Source organism: Heterodontus francisci, chromosome 6, assembly GCF_036365525.1.
Source record: "Heterodontus francisci isolate sHetFra1 chromosome 6, sHetFra1.hap1, whole genome shotgun sequence".
Taxonomy (NCBI): Eukaryota; Metazoa; Chordata; class Chondrichthyes; order Heterodontiformes; family Heterodontidae; genus Heterodontus; species Heterodontus francisci.
Genome location: NC_090376.1, coordinates 76,912,664 through 76,938,875, shown reverse-complemented (window position 1 = coordinate 76,938,875; position 26,212 = coordinate 76,912,664). Strand labels below are relative to the sequence as shown.

The window sequence follows — 26,212 nt, the reverse complement described above, 5'->3', positions numbered from 1 at the left end:
GAAGGGGGGGGGCGCAGTCCAGGTCCTGGAGGAATCAGATCCACGACCTCATAAACGCACCTTGGAACTGAACAAGCTGTAGGTCCTTCATCGCATCTTTCTCTTTGTACACCTTCAGCAGTGCCAGGTGTTCAGCCTGACCGAGACGGGACTTCAGATCGAACACCTCCCGTTCCAACTGTTTGACCCTGGCCTTCTGCCTCTTGGTCGATCCCATCATGTACCCCTGACAGAAAACACAGGCGTAAGCCTTGCCCATGTCCCACCATAGCCTTGAGAAAGGGAAACTCTTCTGCTTTGTTCTCCATTCAGCCCAGAATCGACAGAACGAGCCCCAGAACTGCTCGTCCTGCAGCATCGGGTTGTTAGAATGCCGGTACCCAGTCCACCCACACCAGGTGGTGGTCCGAGCACAGCACTGGCTGCATGGAAGCCGCCAGAACACAGGTGATGTGTGCCCAAGAAATGTATAGGCAGTTGATTCTGGACACTTCTCCAGACCTCACGAAAGTGATAGTTCTGAGGTTAGGATTCAGATTTTGCCAGCTGTTCACCAAGTCCTAGGACCCAACCAGGTCCCTCAACTTCTCCATTGCCGCCCGATGGTGTGGGGTACAGGAGCAGCCCCTCATCTTGAGGGTACAGTTGAAATCCACCCCCCCGGCGTCAATGGAGCCAAGATGAGTGGATACTTCTTCAAAGAAACATGCCTGCTGCCTGCCAGCCTGGGGAGCATAACACATTCACTGGGTGAAGCGGCATGTTCCCCAACCAAACGCAGGGATAGGTACCAACATGTTGCACCATAGATTAGATTAGATTAGAGATACAGCACTGAAACAGGCCCTTCGGCCCACCGAGCCTGTGCCGAACATCAACCACCCATTTATACTAATCCTACACTAATCCCATATTCCTACCAAACATCCCCACCTGTCCCTATATTTCCCTACCACCTACCTATACTAGTGACAATTTATAATGGCCAATTTACCTATCAACCTGCAAGTCTTTGGCTTGTGGGAGGAAACCGGAGCACCCGGAGAAAACCCACGCAGACACAGGGAGAACTTGCAAACTCCACACAGGCAGTACCCGGAATCGAACCCGGCTCCCTGGAGCTGTGAGGCTGCGGTGCTAACCACTGCGCCACTGTGCCGCCAAAATTATTGACTCAGCGGGGGCAATTAATCTGTATATAAAGTGTATAGCCAATCTAATGCCATCAAAACACATTTCTCCCTATAAAGTGGCTAAGCATACAAATATCAATGGAGAGCAGCACAACTGAATTAGCTAGCTAGCAAACAAAATAGTATGTAATGCCAATGCGAATTACTTTTGTTGACAGAATGGAGCTAGCTACATCATGTCACAGGGTGGTAGATGGACCTTATTGGATGACCTCTGTGGATTCACACTGTGTTAGGAGTTCATCCAATAAACCATGCAACTCAAAGAGAGGATTGTTATTGTGGTCATTGAGGAGACGAGTAGAAAAATCGGCAGTAGGAAGACATACCATTTCTCACAACGCTGTTTTCAAAAGACAATTTAACTCATGATGGTCTCTGATTGTACAACTTCTCCACCTGCTTGTAATATGTGTCTGGAGACAGGTCAGCCAACAAAAGGGCAGTGATCTCCAATTCAGGAGAATTTTATAGGGTGAAGCAGATAGTACTTCAGAAGAGTCATGAAAAGCAGAGTGGGACAGGGAGATTAACGGTATGGAGCCAAGACTAGTTTATTCCTCTTGACAGGCTGTGAAACCAGGTTCTGGATTCTAAAATACAGAAACAACAGAATCTCTCATGGACAAAATGTCATTTGCTCACCAAAGCTAGTGACAAAATTAGATAAACACAACTACAAACAAAGAGCGCCCTTCAATTCTTCCAATAAAGCAATTCTCTTAAATTCACTTATGTCTGTATCTCAGTATATCTCTGACAATTCGGATTCGGTTCTGACATGATAATTATCAACAAAAAGCTTTTCTACAAAAAGTTGAGTGGTTGTTACTGCATGTATTATTCAGTTACAAAATGTTTAGTCACTATCTGTAAGATTGTACTCCAGACTAACCAATTTATGTCCAAGCCAAATCTATTACCTGTTAGCAAAGGTGCACTTTTAAGATAATGTAATTATATGATACAGACAACTTTCAAATGACATTGGCCACTCAGGTTATCTGCCCTCAAACTGGATAGTAAATGATGCACATTGCAGTTACTGATCTTTGACATACCTAGCTGCTAGGTAGCTGCTACATAGCTGCTAGGTTACTTTAAAACACATGGTTCAAGGCTCGAAGCGGGGGTGTCCAACCTTTTCGCGTGGGGGCCACATTATAATTTTTGTCTTACATAGGGGGCTGGTGAGACAATTTCAGAAAGATAAAGGCATTAAAAATTTATCTTACTAGTAATCAAAACAATAACAAATGTGCATTTTTGTCAAGGAGCTTTAAATGAGAGACTAACTTATTGACTTACTTTTTCTACACTATATTGGACACTGGTTTATTGAAATACCTGGCATTTTTCTGCCTACACAAGTAGTCAATATTTGCCTGCACACTTCTTGTAGCAATGCAGAGTATTCCAAATAGATGTCCATTTGTCAAGAGTGATCTTGATTGTGCTCTCTGTCTCTCGCTCTCTGTCTCTCGCTCTCTGTCTCTCTCTCTCTGTCTCTCTCTCTCTCTCTCTCTCTCTCTCTGTCTCTCTCCCCTCTTCTCTGTTCCCCCTCTCTGTGGTTCCACCCCACCGTGTCATCTCCCCTGCTCTCTTCCCCTTTCTCACTCTCCCTCTCTGCCTCTCCTTCTGCCCCTCTTTTTCTCTGCCTCTCCCTCTGCACCTCTCCCTCTGCACCTCTCTCTCTGCCCCCTCTCTCTCTGCCCCCCATTTTATTTCTCTCTGCCCCCCACTCTCTCTCTTTGCCCCCCCACTCTCTCTCTTTGGCCCCCCCCTCTCTCTCTTTGCCCCCCCCCCCTCTCCCTGTTGTGACTAAGGCGGGAGGTGGGGGATGGTTTAAACTAGTTTGGCAGGGGGATGGGAGTCTGAGGGCAGTTTCAGATAGGACGATTTCAGGGCAGGGAACAGGAGGCAGTAAATTAGCGAGTGACCTTGAAAGACAGAAGAAGCAAAGGTTAAAAAGTGTGCAGCACAGGAATTTGGCAGTGTTAAAAGGTATTTATTTAAATGCAAGGAGGAGAGAAAATGAAGCCGATGAGGTGAAGGCACAGATCGACACACGGCAACAAGATATCATTGGCTAAAAGAGGGACAAGCATGGCAGCTCAACATCCCTGGATATTGAGTTTTCAGGCAGGATATATAGGGAGATAAAGAAGGAGGGGGTGTAGCATTATTGGTTAAGCAATCAGTAACATCTGTGAGGAGGGATGATATGCTAAATGAATCATCCAATGAGGCCATATGGGTTGAGCTCAGAAATAAAAAAGGGGCAGCCACACTACTAGGAGTGTACTATAGACCCCCAAATAGTGAGAGGGAGATAGAAGAGCAAATATGTAGGCAAATTTCTGAGTGCAAAAACTATAAGTCAGTAATAGTTGGTGATTTCAACTACCATAATATCAACTGGGATACAAACCGTGTGAAGGGCACAGAGGGGACAAAATTCTTGAACTGCATTCAACAGAACTTTTTTAGCCAGCACGTAAGAAGCCCAATGACAGGGGGCGCAATTCTAGATTTAGTCTTCGGTAATGAAGCTGGGCAAGTGGATGAAGTAGCAGTGGGTGACCATTTTGGAGATAGTGATCATAATACAGTTAGTTTTAACATAATCATGGAAAAGGACAACGATAAAATAGGGGTAAAAGTTCTAAACTGGGGGAAGGCAAATTTTACCAAGCTGAGAGGTGATCTGGTGAAAGTAGACTGGATACAGTTATTTGAAGGACAATCAGTGACAAACCAGTGGGAGGCATTCAAAAGTGAGATTCTGCACCCCACAAAGATAAACAGTGGTATGCCAAATTTAGAGCCCCCTGATTATCTAGAAGCATATAGGGTAAGATTAAGCAGAAAAAGAAAGCTTATGAACGCCACAAAAAACTTAATACTGTAGAAAGCCTAGAGGAGTATAGAAAGTGCAGGGGTGAAGTAAAAAAGGAAATTCGGAAAGCAAAGGAAAGCACACGAAAAATCATTAGCAGGTAAAATCAAGGAAAATCCAAAGATGTTTTATCAGTCCATTAAGAGCAAGAAGATAACTAAGGAATGGGTAGGGCCTATCCGAGATATACAAGGGAACTTGTGTGTGGATGCAGAAGATGTGGGCAGGGTTCTTAATGAGTTTTTTGTCTGTGTCTTCACATAGGAGAGGGATGATGCAGACATTGCAGTAAAAGAGGAGTGTGAAATATTAGATATGATAAGCATAATGAGAGAGGAAGTACTAGAGCGTCTGGCATCCTTGAAAGTGGATAAATCGCCAGAGCTGGATGGATTTTATCCCAAGCTGTTAAAGGAAGCCAGGAAGGAAATAACGGATCCTCTGAGGGTTATCTTCAAATCCTCACTAGATACAGGCGAGGTACCAGAAGATTGGAGGTCTGCGAACATTGTACCGTTGTTTAAAAAGGGTGCGAGGGATAGACCAAATAATTATAGGGCAGTCAGTCTGACCTCGGTGGTGGGTAAATTATTAGAATCAATTCTGAGAGACAGGATAAACTGCCACTTAGAAAGGCATGGATTAATCAGGAATAGTCAGCATGAGTTTGTTAAGAGAAGGTCGAGTCTTATGAACTTGATTGAATTTTTCGAGGAAGTAACAAGGAGGATTGATGAGGGTAGTGCAGTGGATGTGGTCTACATGGATTTTAGTAAACCATTTGACAAGGTCCCACATGGCAGACTGGTCAGAAAAATAAAAGCCCATGGAATACAGGTGAATGTGGCGAGTTGGATCCAAAGTTGGCTCAGTGACAGGAAACAAAGGGTAGTGGTCGACAGATGTTTTTGTGAATGGGAAGCGGTTTCCAGTGGCGTTCCACAGGGCTCAGTGTTGGGTCCCTTGCTGTTTGTGATATATATTAAAGATTTGGACTTAAATATGGGAGGCATGATTGGGAAATTTGCAGATGACACAAAAAATAGCTGTGTAGTTGATAGTGAAGAAGATAGCTGTAGACTCAAGAATGGTATCAATGGTTTGGTTGAGTCGCGGAAAAGTGGCAAATGGAATTCAATCCGGAGAAGTGTGAAGTAATGCATTTGGGGAGGGCAAGCAAAGCAAGGAAATACACAATAAACGGGAGGATATTGAGAGGGGTAGAAGAAGTGAGAGACCTTGGAGTGCATATCCAGAGGTCCCTGAAGGTGGCAGGACAGGTAGATAGAGTGGTGAAGAAGGCATATGGAATGCTTTCCTTTATTGGCGAGGTATAGAATACAAAAACAGGGATGTAATGCTGGAACTGTATAAAGCACTGGTTAGGCCACAGCTGGAGAATTGTGTACAGTTCTGGTCACCACATTTCAGGAAGGACAAAATTGCTCTGGAGAGAGTACAGAGGAGATTTACACAAATGTTGCCAAGGCTTGAAAATTGCATCTATGAGGAAAGATTGGATTTGCTAGGGTTGTTTTCCTTAGAACAGAGGAGGTTAAGGGGTGACTTAATTGAGGTGTACAAAATTATGAGGGACCGAGACAGGAAGGACCTGTTTCTCCTAGTGGAGTAGTCATTTACTAGGGGGCCCAGATTTAAGGTGATTGGTCGAAAGATTAGAGGGGACATGAAGGAAAACTTCACCCAGATGTGGTGGGTGTCTGGAATTCACAGCGCGGATCGGTGGTGGAAGCAGAAACCCTCAACTCTTAAAAGGTACCTGGACATGCGCCTGAAGTGCTGTAACCTGCAAGGCTACGGACCAGGTGCTGGAAGATGGGATTAGATTGGGTGGCTAGTTTTTTCAGCCGACACAGACACGATAGGCTGAATGGCCTCCTGTGCCGTAACTTTTCTATGGTTCTCTGAGTGCACTGTATATTTTAGTCCCGCTTCTCCACAGGTCACAACGTATCTTTTTAAATTTTCCCACTTACCTATATGGTCAATCATATACTCTATTTTTCCTTGAATAGAACACACAAACCAGGTTTCTTTAATGAAGAACAAAATTATCAGTTTATTATAAACAAGTAACACTTTAATGAAGTAAAGCATAAACACACACATTGAAATTTTAATGTACCCTTTTTACCTTAGCCACACACACACACACACACACACTTACACACACACTTGTTGGTTCAGCGCTGTGTTGCAGACAAAAGAACACTTGGGCCGCTCACTTGCTCATTTTTGAAGAACACAGCAGATGAAAGGTGTTGTTCCAAAACTGGCATACAGTCTAGCTTCCAAGTACACACAGACAGGCCACTGGGATCTTTGAGAACAGTTCTTTTCAGGCGGCATGAAGAATAATTTAGCAGGCTTTTTCAAAGACAGGAGCCGAGATGAATTGACACAGTGGACTTCTCACGGTCTTTTAGAGATGCCGGAAAGTGAAGTTGGGTTGTGGCCTACTCTGCTCCCTTGACACTTATTCAGCAGCAGGAGCTAATTTTATCTGCCGCTCACTCCAGAAGGTAAAGCACATTGACACGATAACCAAAAGCTTGTGAGCTTGCTGCTCCCTGGCTTGTCCCATCAAGGGCCGCCGACTGACTTCTCTGCCCACATCTTCCCCGTTGCCAGGGTTTATGTTCTACTTTTAAGTAGTCATGTGACAACCAGTATACATTGTTGCAAACTAGATCTTTAAGAGCCATCTTGAATACCCAATTGAAAAAAAAAACTGGTCCAACATTTATTCAGTTTGGCGATGAATTCCTCAAAAAATATTTTCACAAAAAAACGAATTACTTCCATAATACTGTCCCCCTCTGTCTCTTGCTGTCCACCCTCTGCATCCCTCCCTGTCCCCCCTCTCTCCCTGATCCCTTTCTCTCTCTCTCCCCCTGTCCCCTCTCTCACCCTGACCCACCCCCCCCGGTCCCCCTCTCTCCCCTTCCCCCCCCCCTCTCTCTCTCCCCCCCCCCCCCCCCCGTCCCCCCTCTCTCCCCCCCCTCCCCCCTCTCTCTCTCTCTTTCTCTCCCCCCCCGTCCCCCCCGTCCCCCCTCTCTCCCTCCCCTCTCTGTCTATCTGACAGTTGCAGAGCACGGGAGTTCTGAGTACACTAGTTTTGTGTTTGCTCAGTTTAAAAAAAAAAAAAAAATTGCAGTCATCACAAAGTGCTTGAGCAGAATCAGCGCTTCCAATTTGGACAAGTTCAGGCTTTTCGGCGGGTTTTAAAAAAAAATTCGGAACCCACCACTAAAGCTCGAACTTGTCTGAATTGGAAGCGCTGTCTGCTCAAGCACCTGTCAGTGTGAAAGTGATGGCTGCAGTTTTTAAAAAATTGGACTGGTTTGGAAAATGTCAACAGGAAATTTCTCATCCCTGACATTACCAGTAACGGACGCCAAAATCTTTTACCCACGGACACCGTTGTCTGTGTACAGACATGTTGCCGACTCCTGGCTGAACAGTGAGATGAAACAAGCAGCTTGGCACAGGCTTCTTGTTCCCCAAGATCTCTGGCTGAAAATGCTGGGCCAGCAAGGTAGCCACCCTGTGGAGAGAGAAGCAGAGTTAACATTTCAGGTCAATGACCTTTCGTCAGAACTGTTCTGATGCTGCCAGACCTGCTGAGTATTTACAGCATTTCATGTTTTTATTCAGATTTCCAGCCTCTGCAGTATTTTGCTTTTATATTATTATTGTGTTAAGGTAGCCACCCTGCCTGAATTGAAGGCGAGGTGGCTCATGTAGACACCTCCTTACCACTCCAGGAATCACTTAGCCTTGCCTGACTTTATCAACTTTAAGTACAAGCTGCATGAACCCCTGCTGAGTGCTCAAGCAGCCAGCAGTGTGAGCCCCGCTCGGAGCAGTGCTATAATCTGGTAAATGAGAAGGCAGCACCAAATTTGCATGCTCCCGACCTCCATGGTAATGGGCACAGGTTGCAAAGCACAATTTCTACACTCCAAAAAAAAAACGAGGACCAATTTCTAGCCTGGTATTCCACTGTAATTACAGAAGTCCCGAAGACAGGTGTGTCCAAACTTTTGTCTTTTTGGTTACTTGTTTACAGTGGCCCCATCAAAGAATACACTTTGACGTACTGCTGTCCCAAGTTGAGCGACAGACTCAAAAAATGATTAAATGTAATTAAAAACACAAATGTTTCCTTTCCACAATAAGCTAAGCTACAAATTAACTGTTTGAATTTGCTGCCATGATTTTTGGAGTGGACTGCAGGATTGCAAGTCACTCTGCTTCATTGGTCAGATGTCCAGGGCTCACAGCTACATATGGCTGACATACAATAGTTTGGGGCAGATCTGCCCTAAATCCTGTTAGCTGACCATTATTATTTTTTGGTTTAAGTTTTGCCAAATCAAGCATTAAAATTAATTTTGCCTTCTCTCAAATGAGAGAACATTACATTATCTTCTTTGTTTATAGTATCCTAGTGTCCTTGCAATGTTATGAATGTCAACAGTTTAATAAGTCCTTTGGTTTAAGATGGTCAATATCACAGCTGTGCTGAAGGAGGGCACGATGGAGGACTCGAGCAGTGAGGCAATATGGGCAGAACTCAGAAATAGGAAGGGTGCGGTAACAATGTTGGGGCTGTACTACAGGCCTCCCAACAGCGAGCGTGAGATATAGGTACAAATATGTAAACAGATTATGGAAAGATGTAGGAGCAACAGGGTGGTGGTGATAGGAGATTTTAATTTTCCCAACATTGACTGGGATTCACTTAGTGTTACAGGTCTAGTTGGAGCAGAATTTGTAAGGAGCATCCAGGAGGGTTTTCTAGAGCAGTATGTAAATAGTCCAACTCGGGAAGGGGCCATACTGGACCTGGTGTTGGGGAATGAGCCCGACTTGGTGGTTGAAGTTTCAGTAGGGGACTACGTTGGGAATAGTGATCACAATTCCGTAAGTTTTAGAATACTCATGGACAAAGACGAAAGTGGTCCCAAAGGAAGAGTGCTAAATTGGGGGAAGGCCAACTATACCAAAATTCGGCAGGAGCTGGGGAATGTAGATTGGGAGCAGCTGTTTGAAGGTAAATCCACATTTGATATGTGGGAGGCTTTTAAAGAGAGGTTGATTAGCGTGCAGGAGAGACATGTTCCTGTGAAAATGAGGGATAGAAATGGCAAGATTAGGGAACCATGGATGACAGGTGAAATTGTGAGACTAGCTAAGAGGAAAAAGGAAGCATACATAAGGTCTAGGAGGCTGAAGAAAGACGAAGCTTTGAAAGAATATCGGGAATGTAGGACCAATCTGAAACGAGGAATTAAGAGGGCTAAAAGGGGTCATGAAATATCTTTAGCAAACAGGGTTAAGGAAAATCCCAAAGCCTTTTATTCATATATAAGGAGCAAGAGGGTAACTAGAGAAAGGATTGGCCCACTCAAGGACAAAGGAGGAAAGTTATGCGTGGAGTCAGAGAAAATGGGTGAGATTCTAAACGAGTACTTTGCATCGGTATTCACCGAGGAGAGGGACATGACGGATGTTGAGGTTAGGGACAGATGTTTGATTACTCGAGGTCAAGTCGGCATAAGGAGGGAGGAAGTGTTGGGTATTCTAAAAGGCATTAAGGTGGACAAGTCCCCAGGTCCGGATGGGATCTATCCCAGGTTACTGAGGGAAGCGAGAGAGGAAATAGCTGGGGCCTTAACAGATATCTTTGCAGCATCCTTAAACACGGGTGAGGTCCCGGAGGACTGGAGAATTGCTAATGTTGTCCCCTTGTTTAAGAAGGGTAGCAGGGAAAATCCAGGTAATCATAGACCGGTGAGTCTGACGTCAGTGGTACGGAAGCTGCTGGAGAAGATACTGAGGGATAGGATCTATTCCCATTTGGAAGAAAATGGGCTTATCAGTGATAGGCAACATGGTTTTGTGCAGGGAAGGTCATGTCTTACCAACTTAATAGAATTCTGTGAGGAAGTGACAAAGTTGATTGATGAGGGAAGGGCTGTAGATGTCATATACATGGACTTCAGTAAGGCGTTTGATAAGGTTCCCCATGGTAGGCTGATGGAGAAAGTGAAGTCGCATGGGGTCCAGGGTGTACTAGCTAGATGGATAAAGAACTGGCTGGGCAACAGGAGACAGAAAGTAGCAGTGGAAGGGAGTTTCTCAAAATGGAGACGTGTGACCAGTGGTGTTCCACAGGGATCCGTGCTGGGACCACTGTTGTTTGTGATATACATAAATGATTTGGAGGAAAGTATAGGTGGTCTGATTAGCAAGTTTGCAGACGACACTAAGATTGGTGGAGTAGCAGATAGTGAAGGGGACTGTCAGAGAATACAGCAGAATATAAATAGATTGGAGAGTTGGGCAGAGAAATGGCAGATGGAGTTCAATCAGGGCAAATGCGAGGTGATGCATTTTGGAAGATCCAATTCAAGAGTGAACTATACAGTAAATGGAAAAGTCCTGGGGAAAATTGATGTACAGAGAGATTTGGGTGTTCAGGTCCATTGTTCCCTGAAGGTGGCAACGCAGGTCAATAGAGTGGTCAAGAAGGCATACGGCATGCTTTCCTTCATCGGACGGGGTATTGAGTACAAGGGTTGGCAGGTCATGTTAAAGTTGTATAAGACTTTGGTTCGGCCACATTTGGAATACTGCGTGCAGTTCTGGTCGCCACATTACCAAAAGGATGTAGATGCTTTGGAGAGGGTGCAGAGGAGGTTCACCAGGATGTTGCCTGGTATGGAGGGCGCCAGCTATGAAGAGAGGTTGAGCAGATTAGGATTATTTTCATTAGAAAGACGGAGGTTGAGGGGGGACCTGATTGAGGTGTACAAAATCATGAGAGGTATAGACAGGGTGGATAGCAAGAAGCTTTTTCCCAGAGTGGGGGATTCAATTACCAGGGGTCACGAGTTCAAAGTGAGAGGGGAAAAGTTTAGGGGGGATATGCGTGGAAAGTTCTTTACGCAGAGGGTGGTGGGTGTCTGGAACGCGTTGCCAGCGGAGGTGGTAGACACGGGCACGATAGCGTCTTTTAAGATGTATCTAGACAGATACATGAATGGGCAGGAAGCAAAGAGATACAGACCCTTAGAAAATAGGCGACATGTTTAGATAGAGGATCTGGATCGGCGCAGGCTTGGAGGGCCGAAGGGCCTGTTCCTCTGCTGTAATTTTCTTTGTTCTTTGTTCTATTTATTGGTCATGGGCTCTGCTTTTGGTCCATTTTATCTACTAGCCTTGTACACATGAAGTAGTACAGTTTCCTTACAATGTGAAGATATTGTAGCGGGCAAAATGGCACTGTTGAATGGTGTTGCAGGCTCACAGGAAATTATATCTGTTGATTTGGAAACCATTTGTGTTATGTCTTAAGTCTAACTTTACAATATCCCCAGTCATAATGCAACAGCAGACTGCAATACATGCCGCCAATCCCTCTCAGCACCCAAGAAAACATATTTATCCCACTGTTAAGCTCTCTTTCTGTCTAAACTTGTTCCAGTGTTGATGCCCATTTTCACTCACTACAAAAAATGCTAAACTGTCGTCAGGTTGGTTTCAAACAAGTCTGTTTGGGTTAGTTTATGATTTGTAAATTGTAACTATTGATATCTCTAATGTAACATTTAAATACTTTTTGACATTTGATCTCTTTTTTTTTTCTTTTTTGGTTCCTATTTTTAGCAGAAGGCTTGATGTTTCTTTCCCATACTTTCCATCTCTGTTCACCATTACAAGCATCTGATGTAGCATCCTTCAAATCATGGCTTAGAGACACTTGGGTTAATCTGGCTATGGTGGACTACCCTTATAAGGCCAACTTTTTACAACCTCTTCCTGCTTGGCCTATTAAGGTAATTAATGTATACATCAGTTTTAAACCCATTTCGTTTGCAAATGAGTGGGTAAGAGGAAGAAGAAGAAAGATTCCAGTACAGCACTAGCTGATGAAAATCTTAAACTCTGACATCTGAGCATTCCATTTGTACCCTGCTCTGATTGGTGAAGTGATGTTACAATGCCTTGGCCAGAATGAGCTCTGCAATCCAAGCACGAACAAGGCCTGGCCTGACTTGGCTTCTGCGAACAGATGAGATTAGGAATATCAAGGTGTTGTAACTCTAGCTGACTAGGATGGTTTCCAAACTATTTGTCCTGCACAGTACCTGTGAATGTGTTATAAATTTTTTTTTGTACAAAAGGTTATTTGAATATACCATTTTGACAAATGGTTTTGACATTTGATACCTTACAGTAGAGGGCTAATAAGTGATGCTGTTATGTCCATTTTTAAAGAAAATTAAGCTGCCATTCCAGAGCGCATGAATTTAGGATAGGTATTAGACATACAAATCGCAAAGTTAGAATGAATATTTTCACACGGGGGTTATTTGAATATGTTGGGTAATTTTGACAAGTGGTTATTAAAGCGGAGGCAATCAAAACATTTAAGAAAGAATTTGGTGAGTACTTGAAGACAATGAAGGTGAAGAAAAATGTTATGGGTAAAGAGCAGGGGAATGGAAGTAGAATAAATAACACTTATGTGGAGTTAGCACCAACATGTCACATTGAACTAAATGATCACCTGAGCTGAAATTTCTTTGACTCTATGCACTCTATATTCCCTGGTTAACATTTCTTGTTTTGTCTTTATATGTCTGAAGTTTTTGTAAACTCATAGTATTATCTTGAAGATTAATAAAGTGCTATTTGGGCTTGTTGAGGGTATGCTATAAACTATTTTTATGCTGATTAATAACCTGTATAATAGAGACAGTGAAAGCAATTGTTGAAGTAATATTCACTAAATATCAACTTTAACACTAATATGATTGGTTTAATACAAAAATGATAACTTGTGCATTTATTTATCATCCTAAAATAAAATGTATACATATAGGGCTGGCAATGAATACAAAGTGTATTTTATTTATGTGGTGAATGGAGTTATGATCAGTGTTGTGATTCAAAATAGTCCAAGTAATAGAACAAGCTAAGTGATGCTGTACATTCTTTGTGCAGTTGGGGTTGCTGTGACCTGTCAAGATCTTTTGAAGCTTTATGTGCAAACTACAGAGGAGTGCATAAAATCCTAGGTATTGGGGAATTAAAATAATCCAGCATCTTACACCTCAGTGGAGTTACTGGTGGGGGTATGAAGGAGACATATTTTAAAGTTTATTTGTGTATTTGCCTGTATTTCATGGATCTTATCAATGATGAACCTGCCAGTTTTTCTGAATAATCTATCTTCGAAGACATGTTAGATAATCAATTTTTATAATGATTTCTTCTCAGGTTGTTTGCACCTTTCTTAACGATCCCTCACTACCAGCAGAGTCACTGCTGCAAAACATCTTCCAGGCTGTGAATGTATATTATAACTACACAGGCAATGCAGGGTGCCTGAATATATCCCAGAGTTCAACTTCCAATCTTGATGATCGAGGCTGGTATTACCAGGTGAACGCTGTTACATGTAGAGCATTATTGTGTAATGGTGGTGTGACATGATAAACATGTTAATAACTGTAATCGAATAAGGACGATTTTCTGTGCAGTGACATAAGGTAATGGAGCTAGGAACAGTGACCTGACCTTTCTGTTGACTATTAAGTTCTCACAGTTAGGCCTTCCTGAGTCCCCCTACATAAAGTATCCAAACAAAATTTCATTATATGCTAGAAATGTGTAAATTATTCTTCCAGTTTGATTCTGATGGGAAAATTTAGTAGTTGAAGAAAATAAATTAACTTAGCAGGACATCTCATATGTTTGTCTATCTTGCTCTCTATCCTCCTCACTCTGCCAGACCTGACTTCCCAAATAATTTGTAGTGTGCAGACATGGGCTCAGCATCATATACATCACCTTCTTCTCTAATGTCTTCTGAGGTAGTTGGGTCTGGCAAAGTTGAAGGTGCAATATGCTACGGGGGTGGGGGACGGTGCTGGTTGGAGGAATAATTTAAAGAGTTAAATGCACTTTGAAGACATGTTAACCAAAAGGACTCCAGCAGTTCAAGGCCAACCACAACCATCTCAGGGCAAAGAGGGCTGGGCAGTAAATTACCATTATTCACACCCTGAAAATAAATTTCCAATCTTTAAGGTTGTCAGGTTCTTCCACAATTTTCAAATATTCACTGTAGTAATCTCCTTGAAGTCATTCTGTTTTTGAAAATGCTTCTTAGATTCATTCCATGGGTTAGCCTAAGAAGTTCTTCTTCTTCTTTGGCCTCCTTGTCTCGAGAGACAATGGGTAAGCGCCTGGAGGTGGTCAGTGGTTTGTGGAGCAGCGCCTGGAGTAAGCATAAGAAGTAGGAGCAGGAATAGGCCATGTGGGCTCTAAAGCTGCTCTGCCATTCAGTAAGATCATGGCTGATCTTCATCAATTCCACTTTCCCACCCTATCCCCTTATCCCTTGATTCCCTTAGCACCCATCGATCTCAGCCTTGAATATATTCAATGACTGACTGTCCTCTGGGATGGAGAATTCCAAAGATTCACAACCCTCTGAGAGAAAATATTTCTCCTCATTTTACTCCGAAAAGATCAACCCCTTATGCTGATACTATGACCTCCCCCCCCCCCCCCCCCCTGGGAAATAGCATCTAAATTGATCACATTTGTTCTGATGAGAGACCTTCTAACATGTACTAGGAATAAGAAAATAAAGGCACAGCTAGAAATTTCTCATTTCAGTCTTGCACATCAACAATATTTCAAACTATTTTCTTATCCATATATTTGTGTTGGATTATCTTCCATAACCAGAGGGTAGGCGGTGGCGTAGTGGTATTATCACTGGACTAGTAACCGAGAGACCCAGGGTATTTCTCTGGGGACATGGGTTCAAATCCCACCACAGCAGAGAAGGTAGATTTTGAATTTAATTAATAAATCTGGAATTTAAAGCTAGTCTAATGATGGCCATGAAATCATTGTCGATTGTTGTAAAAAAAAACCATCTGGTTCACTAATGTTCTTTAGGGAAGGAAATCTGCTGTCCTTACCTGGTCTGGCCTACATGTGACTCCAGACCCACAGCAATGTGGTTAACTCTTATATGCCTTCTGAAATGGCCTAGCAAGCCACTCAGTAGAACCTAACCGCTACGAAGTCCATAAAAAGGAATGAAACTGGACGGACCACCCGGCATCGACCTAGGCACCGGAGACGACAATGGCAAACCCAGCCCTGTCGACCCTGCAAAGTCCTCCTTACTAACATCTGGGGGCTTGTGCCAAAGTTTGGAGAGCTGTCCCACAGACTAGTCAAGTAACAGCCTGACATAGTCATACTCACGGAATCATACCTTACAAACAATGTCCCACACGCTGCCATCACCATCCCTGGGTCTGTCCTGCCGGTGGGACAGTGGTATACAGTAGGGAGGGAGTCGCCCTGGGAGTCCTCAACATCGACTCCGGAACCCATGAAGTCTCATGGCATCAGGTCAAACATGGGCAAGGTAACCTCCTACTGATTACCACCTACCGCCCTCCCTCAGCTGATGACTCCGTACTCCTCCATGTTGAACACTACTTGGAGGAAGCACTGAGGGTGGCAAGGGCACAAAATGTACTCTGGGTGGGGGACTTCAATGTCCATCACCAAGAGTGGCTCGGTAGCACCACTACTGACCGAGCTGGCCGAGTCTTAAAGGACATAGCTGCTAGACTGGGTATGCGGCAGGTGGTGGGGAACCAACACGAGGGAAAAACATACTTGACCTCGTCCTCACCAATCTGCCTGCTGCAGATGCTTCTTTCCATGACAGTATTGGTAGGAGTGACCACCGCACAGTACTTGTGGAGACGAAGTCCCGCCTTCACGTTGAGGATACCGTCCATCGTGTTGTGTGGCACTATCACCATGCTAAATGGGATAGATTTCAAACAGATCCAGCAATGCAGAACTGGGCATCCATGAGGCGCTGTGGTCCATCAGCAGCAGCAGCAGAATTGTACTCAACCACAATCGGTAACCTCATGGCCTGGCATATCCCCCACTCGACCATTACCATCATGCCAGGAGACCAACCCTGATTCAATGAAGAGTGCAGGAGGGCATGCCAGGAGCAGCACCAGGCATACCTCAAAATGAGGTGTCAACTGGTGAAGCTACAACCCAGGACTACTTGCATGCCAAACTGCGTAAGCAGCATGCGATAGACAGAGCTAAGCGATCCCATAACCAACGGATCAGATCTAAGCTCTGCAGTCCTGCCACATCCAGCCGTGAATGGTGGTGAACACTTAAACAACTAACTGGAGGAGGTGGCTCCACAAATATCCCCATCATCAATGATGGGGGCGGCCAGCACATCAGTGTGAAAGATAAGGCTGAAGCATTTGCAACAATCTTCAGCCAGAAGTGCCGAGTTGATGATCCATCTCGGCCTCCTCCTGATGTCCCCAGCATCACAGATGCCAGACTTCAGCCAATTCGATTGACTCCGCGTGATATCAGGAAACAACTGAAGGCACTGGATACTGCAAAAGCTATGGGCCCTGACACTATTCCGGCAATAGTACTGAAGACCTGTGCTCCACAACTTGCCGCGCCCGTAGCCAAGCTGTTCCAGTACAGCTACAACACTGGCATCTACCCTGCAATGTGGAAAATTGCCCAGGTATGTCCTGTACACAAAAAGCAGGACAAGTCCAACACGGTCAATTACTGCCCCATCAGCCTACTCTCAATCATCAGTAAAGTGATGGAAAGTGTCATCAACAGTGCCATCAAAGCAGCACTTGCTTAGCAATAACCTACTCAGTGACACTCAGTTTGGGTTCCGCCAGGGCCGCTCAGCTCCTGACCTCATTACAGCCTTGGTTCAAACATGGACAAAAGAGCTGAACTCGAGGTGAGGTGAGAGTGACTGCCCTTGACTTCAAGGCAGCATTTGACAGAGTATGGCATCAAGGAGCCCCAGCAAAACTGAGGTCAATGGGAATCGGGGAAAACCCTCCACTGGCTGGGGTCATACCTAACGCAAAGGAAGATGGTTGTGGTTGTTGGAGGCCAATCATCTGAGCTGCAGGACATCACTGCAGGAGTTCCTTAGGGTAGTGTCCTGGGCCCAACCATCTTGCTTCATCAGTGACCTTCCTTCAATCAAAAGGTCAGAAGTGGGGATGTTCGCTGATGATTGCACAATGTTCAGCACCAAACGTGACTCCTCAGATACTGAAGCAGTCCGTGTAGAAATGCAGCAAGACCTGGATAATATCCAGGCTTGGGCTGATAAGTGGCAAGTAACATTCGCGCCACACAAGTGTCAGGCAATGACCATCTCCAACAAGAGAGAATCTAACCATCTCCCCTTGACATTCAACGGCATTACCATCACTGAATCCCCCACTATCAACATCCTAGGGGCTACCATTGACCAGAAACTGAACTGGAGTAGCCATATAAATACCGTGGCTACAAGAGCAGGTCAGAGGCTAGGAATTCTGAGGTGAGTAACTCAGCTCCTGACTCCCCAAAGCCTGTCCACCATCTACAAGGCACAAGTCAGGAGTGTGATGGAATACTCTCCACTTGCCTGGATGGGTGCAGCTCCAAGAACACTCAAAAGCTCGACACCATCCAGGACAAAGCAGCCCGCTTGATTGGCACACCATCTACAAACATTTACTCCTTCCACCACCGATGCACCATGGCAGCAGTGTGTACCATCTACAAGATGCACTGCAGCAATGCACCAAGGCTCCTTAGCCGGCACTTTCCAAACCCGCGAGCTCTACCAACTAGAAGGACAAGGGCAGCAAATACATGGGAACACCACCACCTGCAAGTTCCCCTCCAAGTCACACACTATCCTGACTTGGAACTATATCGCCGTTCCTTCACTGTCGTTGGGTCAAAATCCTGGAACTTCCTTCCTAACAGCACTGTGGGTATACCTACCCCAAATGGACTGCAGCGGTTCAAGAAGGCAGCTCACCACCACCTTCTCAAGGGCAATTAGGGATGGGCAATAAATACTGGCCTGGCCAGTGACGCCTACATCCCATGAATGAATAAAAAAAAAGTAAGTATAACTTTCTTGAATGAAACACAATAGTATTTTCTATTTTCAGATTTGCACTACCTGCTGATGAGTTAAAAACACTGCATTTCACAAATGTAGTACTGCTTCTTTAAATTAGCCCATGTAAAAGTTATTATAGTTTTGACTGTCTTGAAAAACATTAGTGAGTGACATTTTAGCAAGTATCGTTGTTGGTTCAGTGAGTAAGGTTGTGGGTTCAAGTAGCATTCCAGAGATTTGAGCACTTATCTAAACTGACACTCCAGTGCTGACACTGAGAGAGTGCTGCACTGTTGGGGGTGTTGCCTTTTGGATAAGATGTAAATCCAAGTTCCTGTCTGCCCTTTCAGGTGGATGCAAAAGGTCCCATGGCACTATTTCAAGAAGAGGGGAATTTTCCATGGTATCCTGGCCAATATTTATCCCTCGACTAAATCACTAGAACAAATTAAAAGGGGAGGTAGTTCAGACACTGGATGGGCTAAAAATTGATAGAGGTATTAGAAAGGCCGACTGTACTTCAAATTGATATGTCACTAGGACCGGGTGGGTTGCATCCAAGGATAATGAGGGAAGTAAAGGTGGAAATTGTGGTGGCACTGACCATAACCTTCTAATCCTCCTTAGATATGGGGTGATGTCAGAGGACTAGAGAATTGCAAATGTTGCACCCTTATTTGAGAAAGGGTGTTAAGATAAATGCAGCAACTACAGGCCAGTCAGTTTAACCTCTGGTGGGAAAGTTTATAGAAATGATATTCCCGGACAAAATTAATAGTAACTTGGACAAATGTGGATTAATTAAGGAAAGCCAGCAAGGATTTGTTAAAGGCAAATCGTGTTTAACTAACTTGCTTCAGTTTTTTGATGTGGTAACAGAGAGGGTTGAGGAGGGTAATGCAGTTGATGTGGTGTACATGGACTTCAAATGTTTGCCAACAAAGTTGAAGCCCATGGAATGAAAGGGACCGTGGCAGCATGGATACAAAGTTGGCCTGTTTGGATGGATATGAAGTTGGTTGAGTAACCGGAAACAGGGACAGTGGCAGCATGGATACGAAGTTGACTGACAAGAAATAGTAATGAATGGTTGTTCTTCAGACTGAAGGTACTAAGACTACTGCTTTTCTTAATATATGTATTAATGACCTAAATTTGGGTGTACAGGGCACAATTTCAAAATTTGCAGATGACATAAAACTTGGAAGTATTGTGAACTGTGAGGGGGATAGTGATCGACTTCAAGAGGACATATGGAGGTTGATGGAATGGATGGACACATAACAGATGAAATTTAATGCAGAGAAGTGTGAAGTGAGTCATTTTGGTAAGAAGAGCAAGGAGAGGCAATATAAAATAAAGGATACAATTGTACAGGGGCAGAAACAGAGAATCTTGGGGTTATATGTGCATAAATCGTTGAAGGTGGCAGGGCAGGTTGAGAAAGTGGTTAAAAAGACATATGCGATCCTGAGCTTTATAAATAGAGGCATAGAGTACAAAAGCAAGGAAGTTATGATGAACATTTATGAAGCACTAGTTCACCCTCAACTGGAGTATTGTGTTCAATTCTGGGCACCATGCTTTAGAAAGGATGTGAAGACTTTAGAGAGGGTGCAGAAAAGATTTACAAAAATTGTTCCAGTGATAAAGACTTCAGTTACATGGATAGATTGGAGAAGCTGGGGTTGTTCTCCTTAGAGAAGAGGAGATTTGATAGGAGATTCAAAATCATGAGGGGTCTAGACAGAGTAGATAGAAATTGTTTCCATTTGTGGAAGGGACAAGAACCAGAGGACACCGATTTAGGGTGAATGGCAAAGGAACCAACGACAACATGTGGAAAAAAATTATGCAGCAAGTGGTTAGGATTTGGAGTGCACTGCCTGAGAGTGCCTTTGAAAAGGGAATTGGATAAGCACTTGAAGAGGAAAAAGTTGCAGGGCTACAGAGGAAGGGCGACTAAGTTGCTCTTACAGCGAACTGGCATGGACATGGCAGAGTGAATGGCCTCCTTCCATGCTGTAACCATTCTATGATTGTAGCCATTTATCTCATTGCTGTTTGTGGGGCCTTGCTGTGCACAAATTAGCTGTCAGGTTGCCTTACATTAGAACAGTGATCTTATTGTGCAGTTGGTGACACAAGCTAAACAAAATAGCAAAAGGTCTTCAAGTTCTGTAGTGGCTGACTAAACTCAAGTTATTTTGTTAAATACTTGAAGACTAAGTTCAAGGTAGGACGAGGTATAAAGGAAGAAATAATGGGAGCTTGTCAGAAAGGTACGCCGATAATCATGGGGGATTTTATTCTACATATAGACTGGACAAATCAGATGGGCAAAAGTAGACTAGATGAGAACTTCATAGAATGTTTTCAGAATAGTTTCTTAGAACTGCGTGTTCTGGAGCCAACCAGTGAGTAGGCTATACTAGACCTGGTATTGTGCAATGAGATAGGATTAATTAATGACCTCATAGGGAAGGCGCCCCTAGGCAGCAGTGATCATAATATGATTAAATTTCACATTCAGTTTGAGGGAGAGAAGAGTGGGTTTAAGTCTAGTATTCTAAACTTAAATAAGGGCAATTATGCGGGCATGAAAGCAGAGCTAGCTAATGTGAACTGGCAAATTAGGTTAAGGAATAGCTCAATAGCGATGCAGTGGCAGACATTTAAGGGTTTTTTTCAGAATACACAGAATAACTGCATTACAACGAGTAAGAAAAACTAGTGGTTAGCTAAAAAAGTTAAATAGTATCAAATTTAAAGAAAAAGCATATCATTACGCAAAAGTGGGTGGCAGTTCAGAAGATTGGACAGAATATAAAACATCGGCAAAGAATGGCTAAAAGATTAGTAAAGAGGGAAAAATTAGAGTAAGAGAGAAAGCTAGATAGAAATATAAAAACAGATAGTAAGAGTTTCTATTGATATTTTAAAAGTTGATAAAGGGAGTGTTGAGCTAATAGAAAATGAGTCTGGGGAATTAATAATGGAACATAAGGCGATGGCAGATGAATTGAACAGGTATTTTGCATCGGTCTTCACCATAGGGGATACAAGTAACATACCAGAAATAGCTGTAAATCAGGAAATGGAAGGGAGGGAGGAGCTTAAGAAAATTACAATCACCAGGGAAGTGGTACTGAGCAAATTGTTGGAGCTGTGGGCTGACAAACCCCCAAGTCCTAATGGACTTCATCCTTGTCACGAGAAAGAAGTGGCTAGTGAGATAGTTAATGCATCGATTTTAATTTTCCAAAATTCCGTAGATTTGGGTAAGGTTCCATCAATTGGAAAATTGTGAATGTAACTCCTTTATTCAAAAAGGGAGGGAGACAGAAAGCAGGAAACTACAGGCCAGTTAGCTTAACATTTGTCATAGGGAAAATGTTAGAAGCTATTAATAAAGACGTTATAGCAGGGCACTTAGAAAAATTCAAGGTAATTAGGCAGAACCAACATGGTTTTGTGAAAGGGAAATCATGTTTAACCATTTTTTGGAGTTCTTTGAAAAAATAACATGTGCTGTGGATAAAGGGGAACAGGTGGATGTACTGTACTTAGATTTCCAGAAGGCATTTATAAGGCGCCACATCAAAGGTTATTGCAGAAAATAAAAGCTCATAGTGTAGGGGGTAACATATTGGTATGGATAGAAGATTAGCCAGTGAATGGGAAATGAGAGTAGGCATAAATGGGTCATTTTTTGGTTGGCAAGATGTAACACGTGGTGTGCCACAGGGATCGGTGCTTGGGCCTCAACCTTTTACAATTTATATGAACGACTTGGATGAAGGGACTGAAGGCATGGTTACTAAATTTGCTGATGACACGAAGATAGATAGGAAAGCAAATTGTGAAGAGGACATAAGGAGGCTACAGAGGGATATAGATAGGTTAAGTGAGTAGGCAAAGGTCTGGCTAATAGAGCATAATGTGGGAAAATGTGAAATTGTCCATTTTGGGAGGAAGAATAAAAAAGCCTATCATCTAACTGGTGAGAGATTGTCGAGCTCTGAGATGCAGAGGGATCTGAGTGTCCTAGTGCATGAATCGCAAAAGGTTAGTATGCAGGTACAGCGAGTAATTTGGAAAGTGAGTAGAATGTTATCATTTATTGTGAGGGGAATTGAGTACAAAAATAGGGAGGTTGTGCTTCAGTTATACAGGCCATTGGTGAGACCACATCTGGAGTACTGTGCACAGGATTGGTCTTCTTACTTAAGGAAGGATGTAAATGCATTGGAAGCAGTTCAGAGAAGGTTTACTAGATTAATACCTGGAATGGGCGATTGTCTTATGAGGAAAGGTTGGACAGACTGGGCTTGTATCTGCTGGAGTTTAGAAGAGTGAGAGGCAACTTGATTGAAACACATAAGATCCTGAGGAGCCTTGACAGGTTGGATGTGAAAAGGATGTTTCTTCTTGTGGGAGAATCTAGAACTAGGGGTCACTGGTTAAAAATGAGGGGTCACCCATTTAAGACAGAGATGAGGAGAAATTTTTTACTCTGAGGGTCATGAGTCTTTGGAACTCTCTCAAAATGTGGTGGAAGCAGAGTGTTTGAATATTTTTAAGGCAGAGGTAGATAGATTCTTGATAAGCAAGGGGGTGAAAGATTATTGGAGGTTGGTGGGAATGTGAAGTTGAGGTTATAATCAGATCAGCCAAGATCTTGTTGAATGGCAGAGCAGGCTTGAGGGGCCGAATGGCCTATTCCTGCACCTAATTCATATGTACATATAGAGGAAAAATAATCTCTGCTTCTGTAAAATTTTGTATTTTACCTTTTGAAGCAGTATGCTGCATTTTTAAACATGGGGTGACAAGCCTGGTTAGCCCATGTAATAAAACCTACAACATTAATAAAATCTGCACAAACTGTAGGATATTAAGTTTTTTTCCAATACACCATGTAAGCATATATTTATGATTAAGTGAAAGATTTCTATGGGTGTACCATATTCCTAAGTTCATGGTAACGCTGGGAACTACAGGGTTTTGTTTTTCATCGCAACAAGTTAACTTGTTCCCAATAGGAAAAACCTTTTTTTGTTTCAACAAGGTTTCAACATCACTTTTGTTATGTCTGAGTTCCTAATGTACATACAATTTAAGCCAAGCTGTCTAAAGAAACTATTGGTCACAGATTTACATTTTTGTCACTTTTTTTTATCAGACTTGTACAGAAATGGTAATGCCTTCATGTTCAGATGGCGTCAATGACATGTTTGAACCGGTTCCATGGGACTTCCAATTATTTTCTGATAACTGCAAGAAAGACTGGGGATTGCGTCCTAGACCTGACTGGATCACTACAGTCTATGGTGGGAAAAATATCAGTTCACACAGCAATATTGTCTTCAGGTGGGTTTTCATAAAACTAAAAGACTTTTTCAGCATCACCTGGAAACCAAAACTGTATTTTTTAAATAAGAGTGCACTAGGTTTAGAAGAAAGAATCTTATTACAGCCAATTTGGAGGTGCTGATGCATGGAAACAACCTCGAGTTGTAAATAATGTATAGTGGTTAGGCTGAAGATATCTGGACACTACATTTTTTTTAAAAGGGTAAGGGAAAGGTTTGGATGAATGGGTAGTGAAAAGATCTGCACGAATTCTCTGATTACTAACCAAATATACGGTTTAGAATCTTTTAATGGGGCATTCACAATTGAATTAAAAGCAGATGCCTTGCCAAGTAAGTTATTAGGTAGTATTCATTTTGGAGGCTGTGCAGGAGTCTCTCTTTCTTGCCCACTGTCCCAGGATTAAGCAACTATAAATGAACAATGGATTTCCAAATAGTTTGGAAGCCCAGTTTGAGGATTTGATGAGCTTTGAGATTAGTTTTCCTGTAGACAGTTGTTAGGACCAGTTGAGAAATATGTCTAGGGGTCTTTTGCTGTCTTTACCTGGTATTACTGTAACAGGGTTTTATTTTTAAACACACTGTGTTTTGAGCTCCCCTTTTGTGAATGCTTGTTCACAGCTTTCCAATTATAAGGCAAAGAAATGAGCATAAACAGGCTTTCTTCGGTTTAAAGAAGGAAAGTGGAATTTTATTAAAACCTAAACCATAATACGGTTCACGCCTACAGATATACGACACGCCCATGCTAGTATGTACACGCGATACACATGCAAATAGGGACAAAAAAGAGGAGAGGAAAATATAGTAGAGAGGGGTTTGAGGCAATTTCAGAAGTGTTTCTTGTTTGCTGTGCTTTGAGCTCACTTGTTTGTAGGTAGTCTTGCTTTTCGTTGGGGTGCAGTATTCTTAAACCTTGTTCACGTAGGAGACTTTTCTCTCTTTGAGGTTCATGTGTTTTCACAAGATTCAGTTCCCTAAGAGATGAGCAGGCAGGAGAGAGAGGTCTTCTCAAACTAGGAGCCATGAGCTTTCTGAGTTCAAATCCCTTGTCAGAAGTTCAAATCTCAACAGCCAGCTAGTCATGTGACTAAAACTGATCTGGCCACTACTTCTGTGTTTGTGGATTCTGCTATCTTAATAGTCAACCTAGAATGCTAGCTGTCCCCACCTTCAATGTCAGGTAATCAAAAGTCCATTGTTGGTTGAATGGGTCAGGGCATGGTCCTTTGTGCCTTGTTCCAACTCTGCTAGCTACTATGCAAATGTCTTTCCAATCGGGGGCTTGCAATTTTAAGTTTTAATGTTCATGTGGCGAAATCATGTGTGCCTCAGTCTTGGCAGGTGAGGGGTTTTCCCTGACAGAGTAGTGGCAGAAGTTTGTACCATATACAAGATGCACTGCAGCAACTCACCACGCCTCCTTTGACAGCACCTTCCAAACCTGCAATCTCTTCCATCTAGAAGGACAAGGGCAGCAGATGTGGGGGAATGCCACCATCTGTAAGTTCCTCTCCAAGCCACACACCATCCTGTTTGAAATATATCATCATTCCTTCACTATCGCTGGATCAAAATCCTGGAACTCCCTCCATAACAGCACTGTGGGTGTACCTGCACCAGATGGACTGCAGTGGTTCAAGAAGGCAGTTCACCACCACCTTTTCGAGCAATTAGGGATGGGCAACAAATGCTGATCTTGCCAAAAATGCCCACGTCACATGAAACAAATAATAAAAAAAGCTTGAGCTTTGTAAAGCCATTAAGCTGTGGGAATCTTTTTCTCTGCCTCCTTAAGTTAGTAATGGCAAAATATTATATTATGTCAACACAGTAGAAACCAAATATTACTTTGATTTGTAGGAAAATTGAATAAACCAATATGTTCAATGCAACAGCAACATGTTGTATTTATAATAGCGTCTTTAATATAAAGAAATGTCCCAAGGGGCTTCACAGGTGGGCGTAAGGAAAAGAACACCAAGCTGGGAAGGGGAGATAGGAGGGGTGATTTGAAGATTAGTTGAAGAGAAGAGTTTGAGGGGATTTTTAAAGGTGGAGACAGCAATAAAGAGTTTTAGGGAGGTAATTCCAGAAAGCAAGACCAAAGTATCTAGAGAAGGATTAGGAACCTGCTTCAGTTTAAAGGGTTAATAATGTCGCTGGATGAATCAAGTAACTTGTGGGAACAGCCAGATAAAAGAAACAAGTGGCAAACTTCAGGTAGCTGCCCTCTCAATGGATGTACGGAGATGGAGGTTTGTTTGGGCAGGCTCTGTAAATAAGTGAAGAATATCGTGAACACTTGATAGAGGGACCTAACACTGACAAGGGAAGTGGCTGGGGCAACGAGTGTTACCTCCATGACCCTTTGGACTCCTTTACCATGCAGGAAGAGATTTAATGACCTCAGCAGAGCAATCAATAACAACTATTTGCATTAATGTAGCACCTTTAATATAGTAATTGACCCAAAGCACTTCACAGGAGCAGAATCGGACAGAATTTCTAGTTAAAGATATTGGTTTTAAGGAGCATCTTTAAGGAGGAGAGAGGCAGAAAGGTTTGAGGAGACAATTCTAGAGCTTAGAGCCGAGATACTTGAAGATATACCTGCAAATGGAGGAGCGAAGGAAATTGCTAGTGCTTCCCTGACCATTCTTTGAGCCTCTTTATATGT

At 43.1% G+C, this 26,212-nt stretch overlaps 1 protein-coding gene across 2 annotated transcripts in view; it reads left to right on the top strand.

Moving 5' to 3' along the window:
• prcp (prolylcarboxypeptidase (angiotensinase C)) overlaps positions 1-26,212 on the top strand; it is a 72,582-nt gene that overhangs the window by 40,494 nt on the left and 5,876 nt on the right. Inside the window, exons 6-8 of one of the 2 annotated variants that reach the window (XM_068033917.1) lie at positions 11,794-11,960; positions 13,408-13,572; positions 23,340-23,527. In XM_068033917.1, coding sequence (XP_067890018.1) covers positions 11,794-11,960; positions 13,408-13,572; positions 23,340-23,527 — 520 coding nt within the window. Of the gene's footprint in view, positions 1-11,790; positions 11,961-13,407; positions 13,573-23,339; positions 23,528-26,212 lie in introns of both variants that reach the window. The other variant, XM_068033918.1, reaches the window with a different exon arrangement.